A 25,235-nucleotide genomic window follows, 5' to 3' on the forward strand; every position below is an offset into this window, starting at 1 on the left:
ATCTTTTTTTGGTAGAAACTTTTGGTGTGAATTTAAATGAAAGCTGAGGCTATTTGCTTTTTTGTTTATTCTGTTCGTGCTGCTTGTTGCTAATGCTTTTATTGCTAGTGCCTTTATGGAGGCAGCACTGGCTTACTGTACATATGCTGCTTTTATTTTCCCTGCAGAAAGCAAAGCTGGAAGCAAAACTACATCAGACAACAGCAGCAGCTGCTGCAGCAGCATCAGCAGTTGGTCCTGTTCACAACTCTGTGCCTTCCAACTCAGTAGCAGCCCCAGGGTTCTTCATTCATCCGTCGGATGTCATCCCACCCACTCCTAAAACAACCCCCCTGTTCATGACTCCGCCTCTAACGCCACCTAATGAGGCAGTTTCTGCTGTTATCAGTGCAGAACTTGCACAGCTTTTTCCGGGCTCAGTCATTGATCCTCCACCAGTTAACCTTTCTGCACACAACAAAAATGCAAACAAGTCTAGAACGGTAACTAAAAAGAAGAGCTTTCATGAAATTCCAATCTGATTAATGTTAATGATAGGAAATACTTTGACTGATTGCTAGTCTGCCTATGTATCAGAGTCTAAGTGCTATATGTTGACAGGCAGTATTGTTAAAAGTCCTTTAGACAATATTCCTATGTCTGTTAAACCTAAATTCCTCATAATGAAAGCTTTAGTGCAAATAGATAACTCGTTAATGCTTTAAACCTTTTCCATTGGTATACTCATAAGCTAATCCATATACCAGCCTTTCCCAACCAGTGTGCCTCCAGATGTTGTTGGACCACAACTCCCATCAGCCTCAGCCAGCTTTGCCAATGGTCAGGAAGATGGGAGTTGTGGTCCAACAACATCTGGAGGCACACTGGTTGGGAAAGGCTGCCATATACAGTGTAACTGTTGAGTTTTTCAAGCTTGAGTTTCCAGAGGCTGCCTCTCTTTACTTTTGCATGTGCTTTAGGTAGTGATTTAATTGAAAATGCAGTGTATGATATATTGGTTAATTTCCCCTTCTTTCAGAATCCACTTGGGACTGGCCTTGCTCTTGCAATATCGCACGCTTCGCATTTTCTTCAGCCTCCACCTCATCAGTCCATCATTATAGAGCGAATGCATTCAGGTAAATGCTGATATCTTCATTTCAGTGTAAAGATATTGAATGCAGAGTAAGTTTTTTTCCCCTAGGCTATTTGGTTTAAGTAGCCCATTTAATGACAGGGCCCAAGAGCCACTTTAGGTATAGCCAGGGCCTAGACCTGCCTAATTTTGGACTTTTAAACAAAATAGATTGCTGTGCCATATGAGACTTTTTTGTCAGTCCTTTCAGATTCAAAAGCAATTTGCCTATATACTCTAGAAATCCATGAATATAAAGGACTTGTGCAGTTTTTTGGATACCAGTCAGTGTTTTTTGTTTCAGCTAAGTATATGATGATATTTCTGTATTAAGCAGATGCAATCTAGTCAAGGAAATTTATTTATTTATTTATTATTATTTAATGACATTGCACATCCAATTAAATATTTTACAACATGCTATTATATAATTGCTGTAAATCTTTAAAAAACATTTTGCTCATTTTACACGTTAGCTCAACTTAAATCCTACCAAGCATAATTTGGAGGACTTGGAAACAAGCTGTGGGTTTCACATTCTCTCCTTCCCCAATTTCCCTTTCATTTTCTGCTTTAGCTCATTAACTATAGTTTGCTTGTCCTCCAAACCATATTCAGATACTCAGTTGAAGCCATGGTTTCTGGTTGTAGTTGGATGGCAAACATTAACCATGGTTTGCCAATGTGGATGTCTCAACAAGCTACGATTTAAGCTAATCAGAATGTGATGTGGGGAAAAGGGAGAGCTTTCAAGCCTGCAGCTTGTTCACAATCTAGTTTGAAGTATTGTTTGAATTGCGCCAATGATAGGTGCATTAGAAGTAACTCCTCTAGTGTGGTTACAGATAGTTTTAGATGTGCATTTTTATGTTTTGGGGTTGTGTTTTGTTTAAGACTACCCTTTTGGTACTTGCTCTTTGAGATCATTGTATCTGTTAGTATTTCATCAAGCCTAATTCTTTTTAAAGGTGCAAGGAGATTTGTGACTTTGGATTTCGGCAGACCCATATTATTGACAGATGTGTTAATTCCAACTTGTGGGGATCTTGCTTCGTTGTCCATTGATATTTGGACACTTGGTGAAGAAGTTGATGGAAGGAGGCTAGTGGTCGCTACAGATATTAGCACCCATTCTCTCATTCTACATGATTTAATACCGCCACCAGTTTGCAGGTTCATGAAGGTATATCCTTTCAATAAAAAGTTTTCCCTTATAAGATGAATTTGTTAAATGTCCTTGAGACTAGATAATGCTTACTTGTTGCATGTTTCAACATAATGAAAACTATATTAAAGATCCTGTGCTGTCTTTCCCTTCATTTCAGATCACGGTCATTGGTCGTTATGGAAGTACAAATGCTAGAGCCAAAATTCCCTTAGGATTTTACTATGGACATACATATATCTTGCCACTGGAAAGTGAGCTGAAGATTATGCATGATCCTTTACGAGGGGAAGTCGAATCTGCAAACCAGCCAGAAATTGATCAACATTTAGCCATGATGGTTGCGTTGCAGGAAGACATACAGTGCAGGTAAGATGAGGTGTTGCAAATGTAGGATTCAGGATTAATTTTTAGGTTGTAGCCTAACATACAAAGCTCTTGAATGTAACCAACCTCCTGCTTGTTGTAGTAGAACTCTTGTCATCTCTGACCATTGGGATGCTGGCTGGGGCTGAGGCGAATGGGAATCTAACAAGATCTGGAGGGCCAAAGGCTCCCCAGCCTTGATTTAAAACACTGATGTGTGAGCGTGTATGTGAAGTTAAAACATTTTGTCTCTTTTAGCTCTTAAGTGGGGTGTGTTTGTTAATAATGAATTTTAAAGGTGTCTTCCCCCCCATCCTCACTCTTACAGATATAATTTAGCCTGCCATAGGCTTGAAACACTTCTGCAAAGCATTGATCTTCCTCCACTGAACAGTGCAAACAATGCTCAGTATTTTTTACGAAAGCCAGATAAAGCAGTAGAGGAAGACAGTCGAGTATTTTCTGCTTATCAAGATTGCATTCAGCTACAGCTTCAGCTTAACTTGGCTCATCACGCTGTACAGAGGCTCAAAGTAGCTCTAGGTGCAAACAGGAAGATTCTCAAAGAACAAAGTGATCCCAAAGAGCTGATTCAGATGTCCTCCACAGAGCAATTGCGCACAATTATCCGATACCTGTTGGATACTTTACTTAGCTTGCTCCATTCTTCCAATGGTTGGTAGCTTGATTATATTTATTAAAAAGTGTGGAATGATAAGCTTGTTGCTATTTCATTGCCAGTGCTGGGTGTGTACACTTCTTGTAGTACCATTGGTGGACTATGGGTTGTATGGAATACTGGTACTTCACCAGCACAGCAAACTTGCATTTCAAGTTAAACGGTAGAGGCAAAAGTGTAAAAGGGGTAGGATATAATAAAGGACTGAAAGAGAGACTTGGGGCGCAATCCAAGTCCTGTTTGCACTAGGCTGGGGGGAGGTGGATGCAGCAGACCCCCGGCTGAGCTGGCAGGCTCCCAGCACTGCCGGGCTCTGCCAACAGGAGCTCCCCATCCCGGTTGAGCTGCTCTGCTGATAGGGGTCCACCAGCGATGGCCAGCCCGGCAGAAGCTGACAGTAGCCCTCAAAATGGGGCATTCCGTGGCGCAGTAAAAATATTCCCACTACGGAGACTGTTTATTCCCCGGTAGACCTGTTTGTGTGAGCCAGCTCGTATGTGCAGGAAAGAGTAGGAATGTATCCAAAACTTTCCTAGCTACATGGTTTGTGGCAGGTTTTGCAGAGGCTTATAATGTTTCTGGCAAGCCACCATCATGAAGGATCTTTGTTCATTCCCTCAGAGGGGGCAGCTATCTCCTGGACTGTCGAGTCCCTGAGCAGCCAACATGGTGTCCGACATGGTGGGCTACGACTCTTATTGGTTCTAGCCAGGATGACAAATTGTCAGTGATGGTGAGAGTTGTAATTTGCAGTATCTGGAGGGCATCCCATTGTCTACTCCTGCTCTAGTCCTTTTAAACAAAAAAAAAGCGTTGCCCTGGACTCTTATATTTAGAACGGTCTCGTTGTCCAGTGGGCACTAGGAAACCCCCAGGAGTAATGTGCTTCTTCTGTTGCTTGAAGCAGGAAAAATGTTAATATTCAGCAGAAAGTTCTCTAGTACCCCTCACCTAGAATGTCAGTTTGTTTTTCCTGCCTCACTTGAGCAGTACTGGTTTCACTTAGCTATGGTGAATTGTTACACTGAAAGTGTAATAAGGGGGATAATTTATGGTGTCTTTTGTGATTGAGTTACCTGAATAACTTAATGGCAGACATTTTCTTAACAGGTATTTGTGCACTTTTACACAACAAAGAAAAAAAAAACCTCACTCAAGTTGATGCATTTTGAGCAGAATTGTGTAATTTAATATTAAATTTTAGAAGCAACCTTTAAGTGTGACTTTTATTGCACATAGAATACTTAATTCATGATACTCTCTTCAAAGGGCACTCTGTTCCTGTGGTTCTACAAAGTACATTTCATGCTCAAGCTTGTGAAGAGTTGTTTAAGCACTTGTGTATCAGTGGGACTCCTAAGATACGCTTGCACACAGGCCTTTTACTCGTCCAGCTATGTGGAGGTGAAAGATGGTGGGGACAGTTTCTTTCAAATGTTCTTCAGGAATTGTATAATTCAGAGCAACTTCTCATTTTTCCACAGGACAGGTAATTTTAAGATACATTGTCTTACTTTCCCGTTAAATTTTGTTTCGAAAGATGTTCCACTTCTCACAGAAACTTAGATGGAATAGGCAAACAACTTGGAGAATTCTACATTGTTTTTCAGATCTAGTTACTAACAGGGTTAAGGCCATTTTCCAGCTGTTGTAACCATATTAATTTTGGAGTGTGACTCTATATGTTGGTTTATTTGGCTTAGGACTTTTCCATAATCTTGTTAGTGGCTCTAAAAACACCAGATGGTGGCAGTTTGATTTAAATCTTTACTAGTGAGGAGACAGAAGAGAAAGAAACAGTTAACTGAGTTAATTATTTGGATCACTCTATCAATGTATTCTTCTAGTTGTCTTTTATTTCCAGCAATGTTGATTTGTCAAGCTGGGATTATTATTTTGCATATGAATTAGAGTTACATCTAACAGCCTTTTTTAAAAAAAAACTGTTTTGTATATATATTTAGGGTCTTCATGTTGCTTTCTTGCATTGGCCAAAGATCACTCAGCAATACTGGTGTTTTAGAAAGTTTGCTGAATCTCTTGGATAACCTGTTGTCCCCTCTTCAGCCTCAGCTACCAGCCCACAGATGCACAGAAGGTAATGTATATTTCTGTAATTATCGTGAAATTGATTTCCTTACTAACTTTGGTATTAAAAAAACCTAGATCTTATGATGGTGTGATTTATGCGGGTCAGGTGAAAGTTTAATTGAGTCAAAGGATTGTGTTTTGCCTGTGGGGTCGAGGGGTAGGGTGAAGGATGGAAAGAGAGATTGATCTCTTCCAGTGCACTGGTTATTTTTTTTTGGGGGGGGGTATTTTGAATAGTGTTTAAATATTTTCAGATGACTTAGTAATGATATGTGGTAGACGTTCAAAAACCAAATGATGCATTTTTGGTCTGATATTTAATGTGTCTGTTTTTTAATTGCGTTTTGGTTTAAACAGCTATTCAAGGGTGCACTGTACCTTAGCTTAGATTCAGAAGCCTGTGTATATGCACAAATCACTTCAGCATAATATCTCTGAGAGGACAGTTGTCCAGCTTTCCCCCTCTGCTTGCTGTCTCCTTAAATTCTGTTCTAGTAGGTCCCCTGAGCTTGGGAGGCAGGGGAAAGAGGAAGCACAGCGGGCTGTAGAAGAAAGTGTGTCTGAAAAACTGCACGGAACACTATGCAACACTTCAAATTCTGGCATTAATTTCAAAATATTCATTCTGGATATTAATAATGCTTTTCTAAGCAGTTAAATGTTCACCTTCCCCACTTATTTCAAGTGATTAGGGAAATGTAAGCTGTCAGTTATAGGTTGTAAAAGCACATGACGGCATTTCATTACCCTTAACTCTACTTTCATGGGAACACAGAAAGCCTCCTTGCTGTTTAAAACCATTGGTCCATCTAATTAAGTACTGTTGACACACTGGCAGTGGCTCTCCAGGCTTTCAGATGGGACTTTCTAAGCTGTACCTGGAAATGTCAGGGATTGAACCTTGGACCTTCTGCATGTGAAACAGAAGCTCTGCAACTTTCCATATACCACTAGTGCCCCTTTCCATATACCACTAGTGTTCTTACTGAAGTTTGTGTATTGAATCACTTAATCAAATTGCCTTTTTTTAAAGGTGTTCTTGACATTCCAATGATTAGCTGGGTTGTAATGCTGGTGTCCAGACTCTTAGACTATGTTGCAACTGTGGAAGATGAAGCAGCAACAGCTAAGAAGCCTTTGAACGGAAAAGAGAGAGACAGATTCTTGACAGGTGCAATATGTGATATTTATGTATTTATTTATTTCATTTATATACCACATTTCTTCCAAGACACCCCAGGTGGTTTACTGTTTTAAAATAGTGAATCAAATAAATAATATAAAATGTGAAGATGGCCCAGGTAAGGGAAGTATTATGGCAGAGCTTGCTTATTAATTATTTGAGATTGGATTATTTGGTTTAAAAGATGCAATTTATAAAAGACAAAGTGTTGTAATATGCATTTTTTATGTTTTTAAGCAAGTCTGAAAATAGAAATAAAGTAACTAAATACTTGCTGGGGGAATCCCCACAGGGCATAATGAAGTGTTTACTATCACCTTTCTTGGCAACCCTTTGCCATACACAACTAATTCCACACCAACCATTTTCCTGCAGTGGAGGAGGGGATCCTTGTATAGTTTGTGCCTCCCACTTGTTTCATTAGGCAGGATTATGCAAATCCAGCATGTTTACTTCACCACATGGGAGAACTATCCCCTTCAGTTCCTTCCTGACTAGCTACCTGTGCAAGTCATGGTCAGCTTTGTTGTGCTCTCAACTAGGAGTGGCCTAAGAATTCCATAAGTGTGCTTTATTGCTACTCTTGGCCTGTAGAGAAGAGAGACATCTGATCAGGCAGGAAACCCTGAGCTAAGAGTCCTTTATTTTTAAGAATGATTCTGAATCCCAGGAAAAGACCTTGGGCAATATCCTGTGAAGTAGTCCTGCTAGTGCAAGGACTGTTGGCTGTGCAACAGAACTTCCCCTTCCTCTCCTCTCCCCACATGTCCTCTCCCCCTCCCCATATTTGGGGGTTCCCCCAACCCTTTGTAGCAGTTTTGGGGAGAGGGGGTAGGAGTAGGAAGGGAAGTTCCATTGCACAAGTGGAAATCCTTGCACTAGCAGAAGTACTTGGTTGGTTACTATCCCTAACCTTAACATGAAATGAAAATACTGAATACTTGAAGCGGGAACCCCCCTAGATAATGGAGCCCTTACTACCACCTTTGTTTTGCAGTCTTTGCCGTCCAAAAGTAATTCTGACTAATATGATACACCCAACCATTTCTTGCAGTGGAAATGCTACTTCCATGTGTAGATCCCTTGACCCCACTTCTTCTAGGGCTGTGCACGCAGGCTACTTCTGCTTAAAACTTTGCTCTTATTGGAAGTAATGACTGTTTGCATTCTGATGCATCTGGTTGAGGGTCAGCAGGTGAACTCTGTGTTACGCACTGGAAATTCATCATATGGCACATGTGGGAATTTAGCATGCCATTTTTGGGGGGGAGGGGTCTGATTAGGTATGTTGTCTATAGATTAATTTTAACACTTGAGACCTAATGTCTTTGAAGCTCTTGAGCATGTAAGATTATTTTTGCTTTGGCAGATAAGGGTAATGGGTGTTTAGTTTGTGTTTGAAAAATATTTTGATTTTCTATCAAATGTTAAATTTCTAACTCTTTTCTTGTAGGCAATCAGTGGAGTTTCATTAATAATAATCTACATACACAGAGTCTCAATAGGTCTTCAAAAGGCAACAGTAGCTTAGATAGATTATATTCCAGAAAGATCAGAAAGCAGCTTGTTCATCACAAACAGGTAACTTCCAGTTCATAGCGGTGGCTTCATTATTTCTGTTATGATTTTATAAGCCTGTTTTGATATTGAGGTGCAAATTCCTGATTTTGTATATCTTGGGGTAGGATTTTGCAAGTAAAGGAAAAAGTAGCCAGAGTTCATTGAGGCAAAAGGACCATTTGGAGGAAATTCCAGGTGCCTGGCTTTCTCACAGCAACCATGAACGTATCTGAAAGTTATGCGAGTGTGGCAGCTATTGACAATACAATAATTGCAGACAAGGGACCTGAGGAGATCCTATGTGCTCTCTGCAGGGTGGAGTAGATTTCCACCACCTGGATAGAACAGGAACTCACATCAGTCTGAAACTTTGGTGGGAGGACTGTGGCAAAAATGTTTAGGAACCACTGGTCTACATGTGGCAGTAATTTAACTATGCCCTGTCCAGCCATTTAAAATACTTAGGCTTGAGAGACAAACACATGGCAGATATTTCCTGCTATTCATTCTGTTAAGTCTTACCAGTTTCTGCAGCTTTAACACTGCTATTTAAACTGGTGATATTATTCAGTTCTGTTGGCAGCCTGTTAAAAGTTTTGAAAATATAAAAACTAAAATTTGAAAATTTTAACTTGACCATCATATGAAAGTGCATCTTATTTTGCATCCTATTGCTTACATTTTCATATACTTCTGTTAACATTTTCTTTTAGCAACTTAACTTATTAAAAGCAAAACAGAAGGCTTTGGTGGAACAGATGGAAAAAGAGAAAATACAAAGCAACAAAGGATCATCCTATAAACTTTTAGTAGAACAGGCTAAACTAAAACAGGCCACGTCAAAGGTATGATGTTCTGCAATTATACTTATTGTCTTGTGCAGAAATACCTGTTTCTGCAAATTCAAATATGTTCTAGGTTCATTTTTTGCAAAAATCATTTCATTATGCCTCTTAAGGCCTAATCTGCTTGCTAATTCAATCTCCTGATGTATATATCATTTTGGAACTGCTCCTCATTTAATTCTAATATAGGCACCTGTTAGTTCCTCATAATAAAATCTATCTTGGAGACTTATCTAGTGTGGTGTTGTATTAAGATAAATAACTTGCAGCGCTACTTATGAATCTGCTTTAGGAATACTGCAAAGATATGGTACATAACATGGATGCATTTAAAAGATTTCAACCATTTTCCCTCACTTTTTAAAAAATAATCAAAGATCAATTTATCGCTGAGATCACTACTGCCCTACATGGTTTGGGCTTGTATTTCTCCAACAGCAGTCCTCTCCCTTCCAGGTCTGCATAGAATACTGCTTTTGAAACTGAGGAGGACTTTCAAAAGCAGTTGTGATATGGCATGGAAGCATGCTATTCAAAGAAACATTTACAGTTTCAGCAGGCACCATTCAGTCACTTGGGTGAGCCTAAATTAGCTTTTGGATTCTAGCTTCAGTAATAGTTAATCTGTCTAGGAAATACTATCAAGTTCTGTACAGTTAGGAATTCTGTAAATTTATGAGTTATAACTTTCCTTGTCATAGACCTACCTAGAGGTGTGAATGCCCAGAAAAAAACCAAAAAAATTCGGGGGAAAACCAGGTTTTTTTCCAAAGCTGTTTTTGGTTTTTTTCTGAAAAATTGGGGAAAATGAAGAAAAAATTGATTATGGAATGTTTTATTTTAGCATGATGAATAAAATGTTTCATAGAATCTTGGTCCCCCCTTTTTTCTCAGTTCTTTTTATGGGAATGGATGCTTTATGTCTGCTTGACACTGTGGAAGACTAGCAGAGACATAAATAATTTTCTTTGTTATTAATGTTGATGGTTTCTTCTGGTTTTTTTAAAAAAATTTTTGCCTGCTCTTCATAAACTGGCAAAACGAAAGAGGTTCCTTATAGTTCAGGTGTTCCTTACAGTTCAGGATCTTGTTGATCCATTTGTTACAAAAAAAGTAAAAATTTTAAAAAGTAAATTCAGTTTATAATAATTGTTTGAATAAAATGTACTTTTCATATACCAGATGTGATAATTTTATGCCAAACCAACTTGTACATAATTACATTTGATGTTCCTGAAGTAACAAAATGCTAATATTGCATTTTTTCAATTTTTCTGAAAATGTCCGTTGTTTTCTGAAAACCCCCTGGAAAAAACCATTTTTTCCATGACTTTAAAATTTCCAGAAATTTTACATCTCTAGACCTACCTTAGATTTAAGGTAATTAATGAACCATAAATTGACACAGTTTTCTCCAGCTTGCACATCTCTCCCTCCCAAAGGAATTTTACTTAGAGTATAGAAAAAGTTGGATATCAATGTATTAGATTCTTTCATAAAAAGTAGATGGTTCAGTTATAGCTTTATCACCAAAAGGGTGATGCAGCAAATGCCAGCTAGTTACTTTATGCTGTCTCTGTGCATTGTATATTCTTCAGATCTAGAATGCATTTTGTTTTGCTAATTCTTTGTATGTTGAAGATGAGGAGTAGAAGTTTTTTTTGGGGGGGGGGGCTGATCCCTTACTCCCTTGTTAGACAGGAAGTTAGCTTTGAAGAATTTGCAGAGATTTTGTAGAAACTTCACACTGGAGGAAAAACTACCTCTTACAATGCCAGAAAGGCCCTAAATACCCTAATACTTTTTATTAAAAGTTTATAGGTTGGCAGCTATAAGAGATTGTGTCAAACCTACATGGCTGGCTCAAGGTGAAGCAGTATATTTATTTATTTATTTAATTCAATTTTTATACCGCCCATAGCAAAGCTCTCTGGGCAGTGTAGATCAAGTAAAAACACTTTACATTCAATTTAAAACCACCTGGTCATCAAATCAACAATTTAAACATACAGCAAAAACTAAGATTAACATAATTAAACCCATTAAATAGAAGTCAAAAAGTAATTAGAAAAAGATGAACATGTAACTATCTTTACAACATTAAATACAAAATACTAAAATATTAAAATACTAAAAATACTAAAACGCCTGGGTAAAGCGGAAGGTTTTCACCTGGCGCTGAAAGGATAGTAATGTAGGCGCCAGGCGTACCTCATCAGGAAGGGTGTTCCATAGTTTGGGGGCTGCTACCGAGAAGGCCCTCTTTCTTGTAGTCGCCTTCTGGGCGTCTTTCTGAGTAGGCACCCGCAGGAGGGCCTTCGATGTTGAGCGCAGTGTACGGGTAGGTTCATATCGGGAGAGACGTTCCATCAGGTATTGCGGGCCCGTGCCATGTAAGGCTTTATAGGTTAAAACCAGCACCTTGAATCGGGCCCGGAAACATATAGGCAGCCAGTGCAAGCGGGCCAGAATCGGTGTCTCATGTTCGGACCGCTTGGTCCCAGTTATTAATCTGGCCGCTGCATTCTGCACAAGCTGCAGTTTCCGAACCGTCTTCAAGGGCAGCCCCACGTATAGTGCATTGTAGTAGTCCAATTTCGAGGTTACCAGAGCATGAACAACTGAAGCAAGATGTTCCCTGTCCAGATATGGGCGTAGCTGGGCTACCAGCCTAAGTTGGTAAAAAGCACTCTATGCCACCGAGGCCACCTGCGCCTCAAGTGACAAGGACGGGTCCAAAAGGACTCCCAAGCTACGCACCTGCTCCTTCAGGGGGAGTGTAACCTCATCCAGAACAGGTCGAACATCCATCTGGTCAGGGGATCCATTTACTAACAGCATCTCAGTCTTGTCTGGATTGAGCTTCAATTTGTTCGCTCTCATCCAGTCCATTATCGCAGCCAAGCATCGGTTTAGCACCTTGACGGCCTCACCTGAAGAAGATGAAAAGGAGAAGTAGAGCTGCGTATCATCAGTGTACTGATGAGAACGCACTCCAAAACTCCTGATGACAGCACCCAGTGGCTTCATATAGATGTTAAAGAGCATGGGGGACAGAACTGATCCCTACGGAACTCCATATTGGAGCGCCCAGGGTATCGAGTAGTGCTCCCCAAGCACTACTTTCTGGAGACGACCTGCCAGATAGGAGCGGAACCACTGCCAAGCAGTACCTCCAACTCCCAAATCCTCAAGCCTCCCCAGAAGGATGCCATGGTCGATGGTATCAAAAGCCGCTGAGAGATCAAGGAGAATCAACAGGGTTACACTCCCCCTGTCTTTCTCCCGACAAAGGTCATCATACAGGGTGACCAAGGCCATCTCCGTGCCAAAACCGGGCCTGAAACCCGATTGAAATGGATCCAGATAATCGGTCTCATCCAAGAGTGCCTGTAGTATTAGATCAAAAGAGGGTCTTAAGTGCCTCAGTAATTAATGCAATCCATCAAGGTGTACCCATATACTGTCTGTAGTTGCAGTGTGCATGTTAACATCATAGACATATTGGGTAAGACCTGATCATTCTGAAGGTATTAGAGGATGATACTACCTTATGGATAGGTTGTAGTGAATTTGAACCTACCTACTTATTGGGCTGCATCCAGTGGTGTTACTTGGCTGATGTTAAGACTTCTGTCAGCAGACTAGTGAGGGAAGCAATTTTCAGCAATCCCCCCTGTCATGACCTCCACCTCATGGGTGCCAGGCTCATGCTTCGGACCCAATTCCCCACCTTGGGTAATTGATCCGGAACCCAATTTTCCCCTTGCCAAGGCTGTGCAAACCAACACCAACCCTGCAAGGTAAAAGATAGGCTGCCACCAGCCCTTCTACTGGTTCACACTCTGAGTCAGGGGAAACCCAGAGCCCAGATACAGGTAAACCAAGGATTCCTAAAGACAAGAGCCAAACAGGCACTCCTCGTCCAGAAGCCTCTGGTAAAGCCAAAACACACTCTTGGTAGTTTGTGGTCGGTGGTCAAGGTGCCAGATTCAGAACCAAAGTTATTCTCACTCAATGAACATGCCCAGGTAAATAAGAAGTAGCTTTATTAATAAAAAAATAAGTGCACAGTTAATAGCAGCAAAACAATTCCTCAAAACCCACATCCAACCAGGGATTTAGGTAAGACATACAAGAGAGTTCAGACACAACCAAAAATAACAAAACTAACTAACCTATTCTACTTACTTGAAGAGGTAGTTGTAAATCTCATTTCTTCTCAGAGAGACATAAGTAGGGTAGTGAAGGCAGTGGAACCCCGCTCAAGTAACCACCCGTCTAGATGGAACCCAGGGGAACAAAGACTATAGGTGTCACCCCCTATACTTAAACAAAAAACCCTAGCAACAATTCACAGCAATTCAGCCAATCGGGGCTTTCTAATGAAGTAATTTTCCTGAAGCTTCTTCACTTTTTGTGCCTTAGCAGGCCCCCCTCCCTTCCTGATCTCAACTCTTCTCAGGCCCGCTTGGCCTTGAGTACCAGGCTCTTAACAGATAACAGAGATAACCAGGTGCTGCTTCTCCAGCCCTTAATTAGTGGCAGCTGAGAAACGAAACTTAAAAGTTTTCCACTCACAGAGGCCCATCTCCTCCCAAGATGAAATCCCTACAATTCTCTGCATCTGAGCCATGTTGCAAAAAGCATTTTAGACCATTTTACAATTTCATGACACCCCCTTCCCTCTGCAGCATCCCCCTACACCCTCTAAATGCTCTAGAGTGTGAAGATCCTCCAGAGCAGATTTAGATAGTCTGCAGGATGGAGAGGGAATACCTGAAAATAGCTTTCATCCCTGTTCTGCTGACAAAACCCTTACAATCTGTCACGCTATTGGATATAACCCCTAGACCAGTTTTTTCCAACCTTTGGGTCTCCAGATGTTGCTGAACTACAATTCCCATTAGCCCCAGCCAGCATGACCAATAGTCAGGAGTGATGGGAATTGCAGCCCAGCAATATTTGGGGTCCCAAAGGTTCGGAAAGGCTGCCCTAGACTGTTCCTATATGTTCAAATAACACATGCTAATTGTGTACTAACCGGGAACTGTGGCCCTGTTAAGACACCAACTAATCTAGCAGCTATTTTGCCCCTTTCAGCCAGTGAAGAATAATGTGGTAAACTCTATACTAAGGTAACTAACCTGTGGCACTCCAGAGGTTATTGGAACATTTTCCTGGATGACAGGCCATCAAGTGGGTTGAGACTGCCATCTAATGTCCAAGCACAGGAAATGCACTACAGAGTCGAGGGAAGAAGTCAGCACTCACCCGCTAGATACTCCAGTCAATTTCCTGTCCTCGTCAGAGGGGGATCCCACAGCCCTATCTCCTAGTCTAGTCTCTGTGAGTGATTTTTTTGTCTGCTGCCAGGTCCATCCCTGCCCTGTACAATCTTTCTTAACATTCAGACTGATGGTTTAGTGTCATGTAAAAAAAATGGTAAAGAGATTAGGGTTGGGACATAAGCAAAGGCAATGCCTAGGCAATAGGGTAGATAAGAAATTGATGACAATGCATTTGAAAGAATTACTTCTAAGACGCTACATGAATTATATCTTGCCTAATACAAGTCTGTCTGTCTGATCTGACACAGGACAAATGTTGGCAGTATGAGGAATAACATAATTATGTTAATATTTTATTGGTATGAAGGAAGATTAGAAAGTTTTGGCATTTTAGACTTTAATATATTTAGAGATATGAGATCCTGGAGCTTCCTCTCCAAGTTTTTCTGAACTACTGAAATGGATGGATTTAAGAATACAGTAAAAATGGTTACTAACTTGTTGGTAGCAATTAGAATTGCAGTTGTATCACACAGAAATAAATGATTAACTGTTCATATGTAGCTATGAGAAGGGTAATTCCCTGAAAATTGTCTGGAATAATGGTCACTATTTTTTCTCTGATATAAGTTTGAACATTGGAATTTATGTACCTTTAATGATTAAATAAAAGTAATGTTTTCTTTCTTTATTTGAAGTATTACAATAGTGATATTATGTGAAATCATTATATAATGGGTTGGATTCAGACTTGTCTGCAACAGAACTCTGCCAGCTGGATGTTCCTTTGGGCAGAAGTGGTAAAAATCAATTTTCAGTGATTTTTGCAACCTATCCCCATTTCTGCCCAGGGTGTGTATCGGGGAATCTTCTGGAATAGAAAGGGACATGGCACATGGGGCTGTAGGAGGAAGGTCAAACTTCCCTCATCCCGCCCTTCCAATGGGAGCCTCCTCCTGGATTGAAGTCACTTCCGTTCATGGAGGCAACATAATGGATTCAACCCATTTTGTATTATTTCACGCTAACATATTAATTTCTATTTAATAAAAGTAGTTGGATAATTACAAACATGTTCTGTATTTTTTACTTACACAGCACTTTAAAGATCTGATTCGTTTACGTCGGACTGCAGAGTGGCCTCGTTCTACATTAGACACAGAAGTATCAACTACAAAAGAAACTCCAGAAATTGAACCCCTTCCATTTACATTGGCCCATGAACGCTGTATTTCAGTGGTGCAGAAGTTGGCACTCTTTCTGTTGTCAATGGATTTCACTTGCCATGCAGATCTGCTGCTGTTTGTGTGTAAGGTACACATTATATTACATGATTATCCAATGGAGTTAGGAGAACATCAGTATATCAAGTCCTGAAACTTGCATTTCAGCTTGCTGGGATGGATAAGTTATTGTCATGTTTTTATTTATTTATTTATTTATTAAATAAGCTGCATTTATTTAATATAAAATATTAAATACTATAAATATAAAATAGAAGCTGCACTTTCATAAAAGTCCATCAAGGCGGTTTACAGCATGCAAAAATATTATAAAATTAAAAACCAATAAAACATCATTAAAAACAATAATATTCAGATAACCAGTGTAGTGCGTTTGGAAACTTGGGCTCTAGTCCTCACTTGGCCATGAAGTTCACCATTTCTCATCTCCATTGCAGAGTTACTGTAGGGATGAAATTGGGTATCTCAAAGTTTGCTGACATGAGCCCTATAGAAGGAAGGGTGAATAATGTGATCTGATAAGCTAAAGTTATAAAAATTAATCTTGGTGTCCTGGTCCCAAACATTTTGTTACAATTTCATGATCTTCTGAAACAAAATCCCATGATGTAAAATAATATTATGGTATCCAGGGTTGTGTGGGTGGATGTTTGCAGGACTCCCCTTTCCTCTCTCTTGCAGTCACCTTTGTGTGCCCCAGATCTGTTCTGGGGGCTCGAGGGGAAGGGACCATTGGGGAACTCCTGGCAGGGTTGGTCGGAGGAGGAGCACTGGAATCCAGGGAAGGGGCCCAGTGGTCTGTGGGGGGGACGGGACAGGAAACCAGTGAAGATCACAGTAATCTGCTGAGTGATAGCTCCGCTCCTGAAGAGCAGGATGACATGGTTGTCTCAGAAGAACATTCCGTCACCCCACCTCTGAACTGTTCTCAGCCTCCTGAGCTGCCTCCAACTCTGCCCCTACATCAGAGATGGCTGGGAAGCATGTAGAGGAGGAACCTGAGGATAAACTGGCTGAGGCATCTGTGCCACATTGCCACTGCTTGTGCACATGCGAACAGACTGAGCTGGCTCTCCGGCCCAGTTATAGGTGTGCCTTTTAGCCTAATCTCGATCTCAGAGACACTTCCTGCTGAAGTAGTGTGCCCGCCCTGATCCCACTTAGGGTGTGTGTCACATTGTTGCAACAATGTCTTCACTTGAGTAGCCATGCCTAGAAATGCCTTGTAGGGACCTCTGCTATCTGTAGTCTGATATATGTACTGCTCACATGTTAAGTTTCGCATGATGGAGAAAGACATCAGTGATCCTGATTCTGATTCTGAGGGGTTAGCTAGAACACTGGATGATTGAAGGATCATGTGGAAAATAGCTCCACCTAGTGCCCAAAGGCAAGAAACACAAACACTTGTGGAAGTAGTTGAGAACCAGTATACAAACCATAATACCTACTGTTTACCAGCAAGACTACCCCCTCGCCAGTATATGGATAGGGCCAAGGGTTCTTGCTTTCTCCCTTCCCCTGTATCTACACAGGGTCCTTGTATGTCAAAGGCTAGGTCACCTAAGCTCGCAAGTGATCAACGGCAGTCATCGTCAGAGCTTGGAAAAGTTACTTTTTTGAACTACAACTCCCATCAGCCCAATCCAGTGGCCATGCTGGCTGGGGCTGATGGGAGTTGTAGTTCAAAAAAAGTAACTTTTCCAAGCTCTGGTCATCGTCTAGTGTAGATGGAGAATAGAATAGAGGAGACCCCACTCAAGAATTCTTGAGTCTTGGGAGGTACCAGAAATTTTCTATTTGGGCATCAGATTTCAGATAGCAGAACAGTCTTTATAATATATGTTATTTAATCATATCTTGCACACTATAACTACTAAAATGCATTCTAGGTGGCCTTAGCCATCATTGCAGAAACAGTAAACAGAAAAATAGAAATGTATATATCGGCACAAAAGAAATGGCTAGATATCCATTTAACATCAAAGTATAAAACTCTGAAGGCACATCTTAGTTAAAACAAGTTTAAGAACTGAGTTGAACTCTAGGTCATGTCATATAGAGCCAAAGGTCATAGGAATACATGTCATGATACATCACCCATCAGATGTTATGGATGGAATAAATGAATGGTTTTCTCCTGCTTTCTTCAACCCCATTCTAGCAGAGCTGACGGGGTTCTGAGTGCTATGAAACCTGGCTTTTTATACACTTTCTTTTCTATGGGGAGGTGTGTTCCCATGGTCGTTTCTCATGAATTCATTCTCACAGATTTGTCATAAACATTCTCATGGGACAGTCTTACAAACACTTTTCCGTTCTCATAGATTTCTCATGTAAACAATAAACTTTCTCAGAGAGTAATATCAATTCATAGGTGAATTGGCCAGGTTATGGCCAGGTTATGGCCAGCCATTCAGAAAATCTTACGGAGGTCTTTCCTGTTCCCTTCATTGTTTACATTCTAACTTAGACTTGTTTATTTTGAATCTACTATCTTGGCTGTATGTCCAAACTTCCTGGAGGCACAGAAATGTTTGGTTTTTTTAAATGCTTTTTCTCCAACTCTGAAGCGGAGCAATTTCAACTACTCCTATTTTACTGTTGGCTCTTGTACCTGTAGCAAACTTTATGCACTAGTTCAATAAGGCTTAAGCATCTTCTAAGCAAATCTAAGCATATGTAAATGATTTCAGCACATCATATGCATATTTAAGCCATCAGCTGTTACACTACTTCCGTAGCTTTAACAGAAAAAGTAACTTGTGAGCAGTCCTCCTTTTTACTACTTGAACAATCCCACCCCAAACCAAAGCAGACCTGCAGCTGTGAAAACATATAGGGTAAGGCCTTGTTAACCTTCAGCCATCTAAGAGAGAAGTTCCTTTCAGATTAGACCAATAGTCTCTTCTCCCTTAGATGATGAAGGTTATCGGGCGGGGATGTACTATAGCTTACAACATACAGGGTGGGGAAAACTGTCTGCCTAGATCTGTGGCAGAACATGCTGTCACACCTGCCTTCCAGATGCACCCTCAGCAGAGACATAGTTGTCAGTTTTATAATGCCTGGTAAACATATTGGATGAAGCCCAAGTGACAGCTCGACAGACCTCATGAAGAGGGGCATTTAAAGAAAATGCTGCTGATGCAGCTTTAGTATAATGGGCAGTAATATGTTTAGGCACTAGCAGCTTTAATGACTCATAAACCAATCTTACACAGCCTTTAATCCACCATGACAAGGTTGCAGAGAAGACCTTTTTCTCTAAGGTCTGTGGGTAGAATGAAACAAAACACCAGTGTATCTAAAGTGCTTACTTATATTAATGTAAATCCTCAGTGTCCTTGTAACATCAAACAAGTGTCCTGCCCATTCCAAGAAGTGAGAAGGAGCTGGGCAGAAGGTGGGTAAGATAAGCTCCTGCTGTCTGTGGAAAGTAGAGTTCATATTAGGCACAAATGAAGGATTCATTCTCAGCACTGACCTGGTCATTGTGAAAGATAGAAAGGGCATTCAGTTTAGAGCTCCTGCAATCGGATGTTATTGCTATGAGGAATAGTGCCTTGAAAGACAGAATCCTCATTGACACAGATTTCAGTGGCTGAAAGGTGGATGTTGCAAAGCAGAAAAGACCTTATGGAGGTTCCAAGACTGGAATGGATGAACCATAGGAGGACAGGATGTCTCAGCTCCTCGTAGAATATGCTTTTTCCAAGGGAAGGAATCCAGGCGCTTAGTAGAGGAAACAAACAGGATGGACAAGGCTTGTTGCTGCGGGATGCATTGTTTTTAGACCGTGAAAGATTGACATCTTGGATCCATACCTTGAAAGTCCAACTCCCAAAGACCTTCCAGGTTGTCTGGTAAATTCAAGTTGTGGAGCGCCTCCTCAAGACCATGACTGTATCATTAACGTCAGTTGACAGACCCAACTTCACTAAAATATGCCATTTAACTGTCATGCTATCAGCTGAAGCCTATTTAGATTGGGGGGCATAGCTAATACCATGGAAGACAGAAACAAAATTCAAAGGGACCTTGATACGCTGGAGCATTGGGCTGAAAACAACTGAATGAAATTCAACAGGGATAAATGCAAAGTTCTACACTTAGGAAAAAGAAACCAAATGCACAGTTATAAGATGGGGGATACTTGGCTCAGCAATACGACATGTGAGCAGGATCTTGGAATTGTCGTTGATCACCAGCTGAATATAAGTCAACAGTGTGATGTGGCTGCCAAAAAGGCATATGCTATATTAGGCTGCATTAACAGAAGTATAGTTTCCAAATCGCATGAATTGTTAGTTCCCCTCTATTCAGCACTAGTTAGGCCTCATCTTGAGTACCGCATCCAGTTCTGGTCTCTGCACTTCAAGAAGGATGCCGACAAACTGGAACAGGTTCAGAGGAGGGCAACAAGGATGATGTGAGGACTGGAAACCAAGAGACTGAAAGAACTGGGGATGTTTAGCCTGGAGAAGAGAAGACTGAGGGGAGATATGATAGCACTCTTCAAGTACATGAAAGGTTGTCACATAAAGGAAGGCCGGGATCTCTTCTCGATCGTCCCAGAGTGCAGGACACGGAATAATGGGCTCAAGTTGCAGGAAGCCAGATTTCAACTGGACATCAGGAAAAACCTCCTAGCTGTTAGAGCCATATGATAGCACTCTTCAAGTACATGAAAGGTTGTCACATAAAGGAAGGCCGGGATCTCTTCTCGATCGTCCCAGAGTGCAGGACACGGAATAATGGGCTCAAGTTGCAGGAAGCCAGATTTCAACTGGACATCAGGAAAAACCTCCTAGCTGTTAGAGCCATATGACAATGGAATCAATTACCTAGAGAGGTAGTGGGCTGTCCGACAGTGGAGGCATTCAAGAGGCAGCTGGACAGCCATCTGTTGAGAATGCTTTGATTTGGACTCCTGCATTGTACAGGGGGTTGGACTTGATGGCCTTACAGGCCCCTTCCAACTCTACTATTCTGTGATTCTATGTGGCCAGGAGACAGAAGATCCTACCTTGGAGATAGACTATAGCGGTGACACTGCCAATAGAAGCATCTCTGATATTAATCTATGTCAAGCCCAAAATGGATCCACAAAGGTCATCTGGGCCCTCTCCTCTCTGACCTTCAGAACACAAATTATCAAGGTTGTTGGAGAAAAACAGAGTGACCCCCTGAGACAAAGGGGGTGCCAGTGTATCTATTGCTTCTGCTGTCATGTAATGAACAACGAATCAAGAAACTTGAGTGCTGATGGGTGAGGTGAACAGGTCAACAAAGCACTTGATCAAAGTGCTCTTTAATCTGCTGAAAGACCTCTGAAGCCAGCTTCCACTCTCCCAGTAGAATTGCCTGCCAATTCAGCTAGTCCGCCTTGACATTCTGTTCACGTGTTCTACTCTAAGTGACTGAAGGTGAAGCTCAGCCCAGCTGTGAAATAGCGCTGTTTCATGCTTGAAACTCTGACTATGCCTTCACCTCCCTTGTCTGTGTATATGGGCATTCCCAGTGGTGTTGTCCATTCAGTGGATGATGTGGGAGAGAGAAAGCATCTGTGCAGAGGATTGTAAGGGTAGCCTGACCACCTCTAACTTCAGCCAATTGATGTTGTGGGAGGCTTCATCTGCCAATCACAATCCCTGGACAAACATCAAGTTGTAGTGGGCACCCCAGCCAAGGGAGACTGGCATCAGATGTTATAATGCTCTTCTTAGGATGTTTAAGGGGAAACACTTCTTTGCAGGTTCTCCACCCGTGTTCTCCATTGCATAGATTTTCTGACTGCCACTGAGCGGAGGACCAGCTGATGTTAACTGTTGAAACTATTCTGTTGGTTTGTGGGCAGGGTTCCATCAGTATTCTGATGACACTGAGTTCTATTTTTCCATAACATCTGGCTCATGAGAGGTTGTGCAGGCTTGGATTGATGCCTGGATGCAATGGTGAGGTGAATGAAAGAATATAAGCTGAGCTTGAATCCTGGCAAGATGGAGACACTGTGAGTGAGTGATTGGGAAATTGGTCACTGGCTTGAGTGAGGTTGCGTTCCACCTGAGGGGGCAGGTATACAGTCTGGAAGTTTCTGGACCCAACTTTGTTACTGGAGGCTCAGGTAGCCTCAGTGACTAGAAGTGCCTTTTACCAGCTATGCCTAGTACGAAAGCTATGATTGTTCCTGGACCAGGAGAACTTCACCACAGTAGTTCAGGCATTGGTGACTTGGACTGGATTACAGCAATGCACTCTGTGGGGCTTTCCTTGCACTTGACTTGGAAACTGCAGTTAGTGCAGAATGTTACAGCAAGGTTGCTGACAGGAATGAGACCTTGTCAGCATACAACACCTCTGCTCAGAGATCTTTACTGATCACTAATTTGTTATCGGGCAAAGTTCAAGGTATTACTATTTTTATATAAAGCCTTTTAACGGCTTGCGAACAGTTTACTTGTAGGACTGCCTCACCCCATATGTGTGCACTCGATGATTTGATCTGCAGAACTGGCACTGTTACAAGTGCCACATAATACTCATTCCACGCTTGTAAGAAATCATTCTTTTAGTGTGGCAGCACCTACACTTTGGAACTTCCTGCCTATTGATAGGCCGAGCACCAAAGGGAGGCCAGGTTGGCCCCTGGCTGAGGGCCCCAGCAGCCCTGAAGGGCTCCTCATTAGGGTGGAAGGGTGGTGCTCCCATTCTGCGGCATTGTCAGGTCTTGCAACCTGCTACTGCCATGGATTGTGCAGAGGGAGCACCCTCCCGTACAGGTAGTGAGGCGTCAGTAAGCCCACCTGCCCATTTACTTATTCTGTCAGGGTGAACACCATGTGCACTGTGCACGCATGCCTACCATCACCCAAGATGGAGGTGGGGACTTCCCTAAGGGGCTGACGCTCCCACCACCACCTTGGTTGATGGAAGGTATGTGTGCTATGCCAGCTTATTAGCCCTGTGCAGCCTGTATTGGGAGGGGATGTTGGGCTACAGTGCCACAGGCCCAGGTCAGGCTGGTACCCAAGGGCTCAGTCATGCCTGGCACCAGCCCTGCCTATTAACATCAGACAGGCACCTTCACGGTATTCTTTCTGGCTCCTGCTTAAAACATTTCTGTTTAGCAAGGCCTATCCAGACACACAGCTGTTGATGTGTTTTAATCTTTTTAGTCTGCAGCTGTTGTAATCATTTTTAAAATGTTTTTAATTACTTATTTTTAACTTTTAATTGGTAATTTTAATGTTTTTTTCTAAACTGCTTACAGGGTTTTTTTTTACAATCAAGTGGTATATACGTTTTGTTAAATAAAAAATAAAAATAAAGTGAGTGGACAGCATCCCTGATCCTGGTCCCTCTCTCTGGTGACAGCAAGTATAATCCAACTTCATGTCCAGAAGCACTCCCAGATGCTGAAGACACTGTGTCGGAACAAAGTAGCACTTCTCATTGACCAAAAAGCCGTGATACTTCAGGAGTGCCAGGGTCACCTGAATGTCCCATTGTGTTTGGTGAAACAACCCTGATTGCACCAACAGGAGTATTGTAACGTTTGGATACCCTGGACATAAATATAAGCCATCAGGGTAAGCATAATCTTTGTGAAGACACTTGGGGCTGAGGCAAGGCCAAATGGACATGTGTGATTCCTGAAATGATGGGGCCTGTAAGCAAACCTCAGGAATTTCCTTTGTGCCAGATGAATTAGAATATGTAGGTAAGCCTCTTTGAGGTTTATTGAGGCAATGAAGTCCAATTGATGCAGAGCCTTATTCATGAAGAAGGTTTCCATCTTGAACTTTTATGTTAAAAACTGATAAGGGAATTTGAGGTCCAAAACAGCTCAGTAAGAGTTGTCCCTCTTCAGGAAGAAGAAAACAGAGTAAACACCTGAGAAGGCATCTCCTTGCTGGACTGGTTCAATAGCCTTGATGTTAGCAGGTGCTTGATGGTTTCTGTGATGATACACTTCTGCTTGGGGCTTCTGGAGAAGGGAAAAGGAATGAAACGCGAAGGAGGAAGACTTTGCAGAACTCTCTGGTATCAGTGTTGGAATGAGTCCAGTACCCAATGATCCAAGGTGATCGGCCATGTTAAAAAGGAGTCTGACCCCCACTGGTGGAATCAAGACATCACAATTTGCATTGTTGATGGGTACCTTTAGCTGTGGAAGAAGAGAACTTGCTGGAGGACTAATTCTGAGTTCTGGACTGGTATTGTGACCTATTCCAAGCCAGGAGCCCTGATAGAAAGTCATATTTCCTCCTGGAAACCTGAAAAGGATTTGCATGGCATGATGGTGTGCAGTGGTGAAAGGATTATCTATCGTTCCACCAAGCTTCATACGTTTAGGGTTGACCAGAACAATCTTCAAGCCCTCATCACTAAAGAGCTTTGAACCCACATAAGGAACTGTGAATAAATTGATATGGGAGATGATGTCTGCATCACAGCGGTCAGTCACAGGGTACTGCTTGCTACTATGCCAGCCTACATAGAGCGTGTTGCAAATTGAGTCATGTCCAGCCATGAATGCTGCCACTTTAGAAAGGTTAAAAAGAGTTTATCTTACCCGGTCTGCATCCTGCTAAAGGTGCTGCATTCTCCAGAAGCACATCAGTCCACAATAACAAAGCATGAGAGAAGACTGATGATGTACAGGAAGCATAGATTGCTAAGACCACCATCTTATGAGATCTCTGAAGGGTGAAATCCAGTCTGTGCTCAACAGTATCCTTGAATTGTGTGTCTCCATCCTTCAGGAGGAGAGCCCATGACATCAGAGCCAAAACTGGACCGTCCATAGAAGCAAGCTTCAGTTGCTCCATGAAGGAAGACTCTAGGGTATAAAATTTGTGAGCAAGAGACACAGTATGCCTAGACTACAGGGGAACGTGTCTCTCCATCTTAGTTAACATTTTTAACAGAGCATGAACATGTATGGCTTCAGCAGAGGATCTGGGCCCTTTAACACTGAAGCACCCTTTAAAGGAACAGGTGCTGGTTCTGTAGAAAATTAAGGCTTAAAGCTGCCAAGGTTTTACACAAGGATGGCATAAAATGAGCATCTCGAACCGACAATGTGAAGAATTCCCCTCTACTTCTGATCCATTGCTCCAATCGCTTTCATCATATTCCAGGTTCAGGAAAGGGTCTAAAGGATCCTGAAGCAGTGAATCCTCAGGAGGATACCAGAAGTATCTCTCTTGTACATAATTGCCCTACCCCTGGGAGTATTGTGAAGATCAGGAGACCCAGCACCCTCATCCTTAGAAGAGGAGTGAGCTAACACTCTTGGTTATGTAAGTCTACACTGATCCTTCCTATTTGGAGCTAAGGAAGGTGCTCTCTGGGTAAAAGTAGGCAGTTGTGCTTGGCTAGATTCTGGTTGGTGCTCTGGACCCATTGGAGTAGGACAAGTAGTGGCTCTACATAGCTCAGTACATAATTCTCTCAGCAAGTCTTCTTTAATCTGCTTTAAAATCTCTTTATGTGGAGAGAGTGGTGAGAGGAGGGGACAGAGGGGCCATATTAGCAGATACAGACTCAGCCAGAGGCCTTGGTAAATCAGGAAAACCTGTAAATTCCTTTCCAGATGAGTAATGAGTGGAGTTGAATACCCACATAAATTACTACTTTGTCAGATAACATCTGATCAGTGGAGGATACTGGCCTACACTGTTCAAAAGCT

The 25,235-nt window shown here is 41.8% G+C and overlaps 1 protein-coding gene across 8 annotated transcripts in view; it reads left to right on the forward strand.

Moving 5' to 3' along the window:
* Window positions 1-25,235, forward strand: part of BIRC6 (baculoviral IAP repeat containing 6) — a 239,623-nt gene that overhangs the window by 51,897 nt on the left and 162,491 nt on the right. For 7 of the 8 annotated variants that reach the window (XM_061624740.1, XM_061624745.1, XM_061624742.1 and 4 more), the window contains exons 25-35: window positions 168-482; window positions 1,019-1,118; window positions 2,083-2,297; window positions 2,440-2,648; window positions 2,974-3,320; window positions 4,594-4,813; window positions 5,289-5,422; window positions 6,449-6,586; window positions 8,052-8,179; window positions 8,872-9,003; window positions 15,393-15,608. In XM_061624740.1, the coding sequence (XP_061480724.1) occupies window positions 168-482; window positions 1,019-1,118; window positions 2,083-2,297; window positions 2,440-2,648; window positions 2,974-3,320; window positions 4,594-4,813; window positions 5,289-5,422; window positions 6,449-6,586; window positions 8,052-8,179; window positions 8,872-9,003; window positions 15,393-15,608 (2,154 nt within the window). The remainder of the gene's footprint in view (window positions 1-167; window positions 483-1,018; window positions 1,119-2,082; window positions 2,298-2,439; window positions 2,649-2,973; window positions 3,321-4,593; window positions 4,814-5,288; window positions 5,423-6,448; window positions 6,587-8,051; window positions 8,180-8,871; window positions 9,004-15,392; window positions 15,609-25,235) is intronic. The other variant, XM_061624747.1, reaches the window with a different exon arrangement.

The sequence above is a fragment of the Rhineura floridana genome, chromosome 4 (genome assembly GCF_030035675.1).
Source record: "Rhineura floridana isolate rRhiFlo1 chromosome 4, rRhiFlo1.hap2, whole genome shotgun sequence".
In the NCBI taxonomy this organism is placed as follows: domain Eukaryota; kingdom Metazoa; phylum Chordata; class Lepidosauria; order Squamata; family Rhineuridae; genus Rhineura; species Rhineura floridana.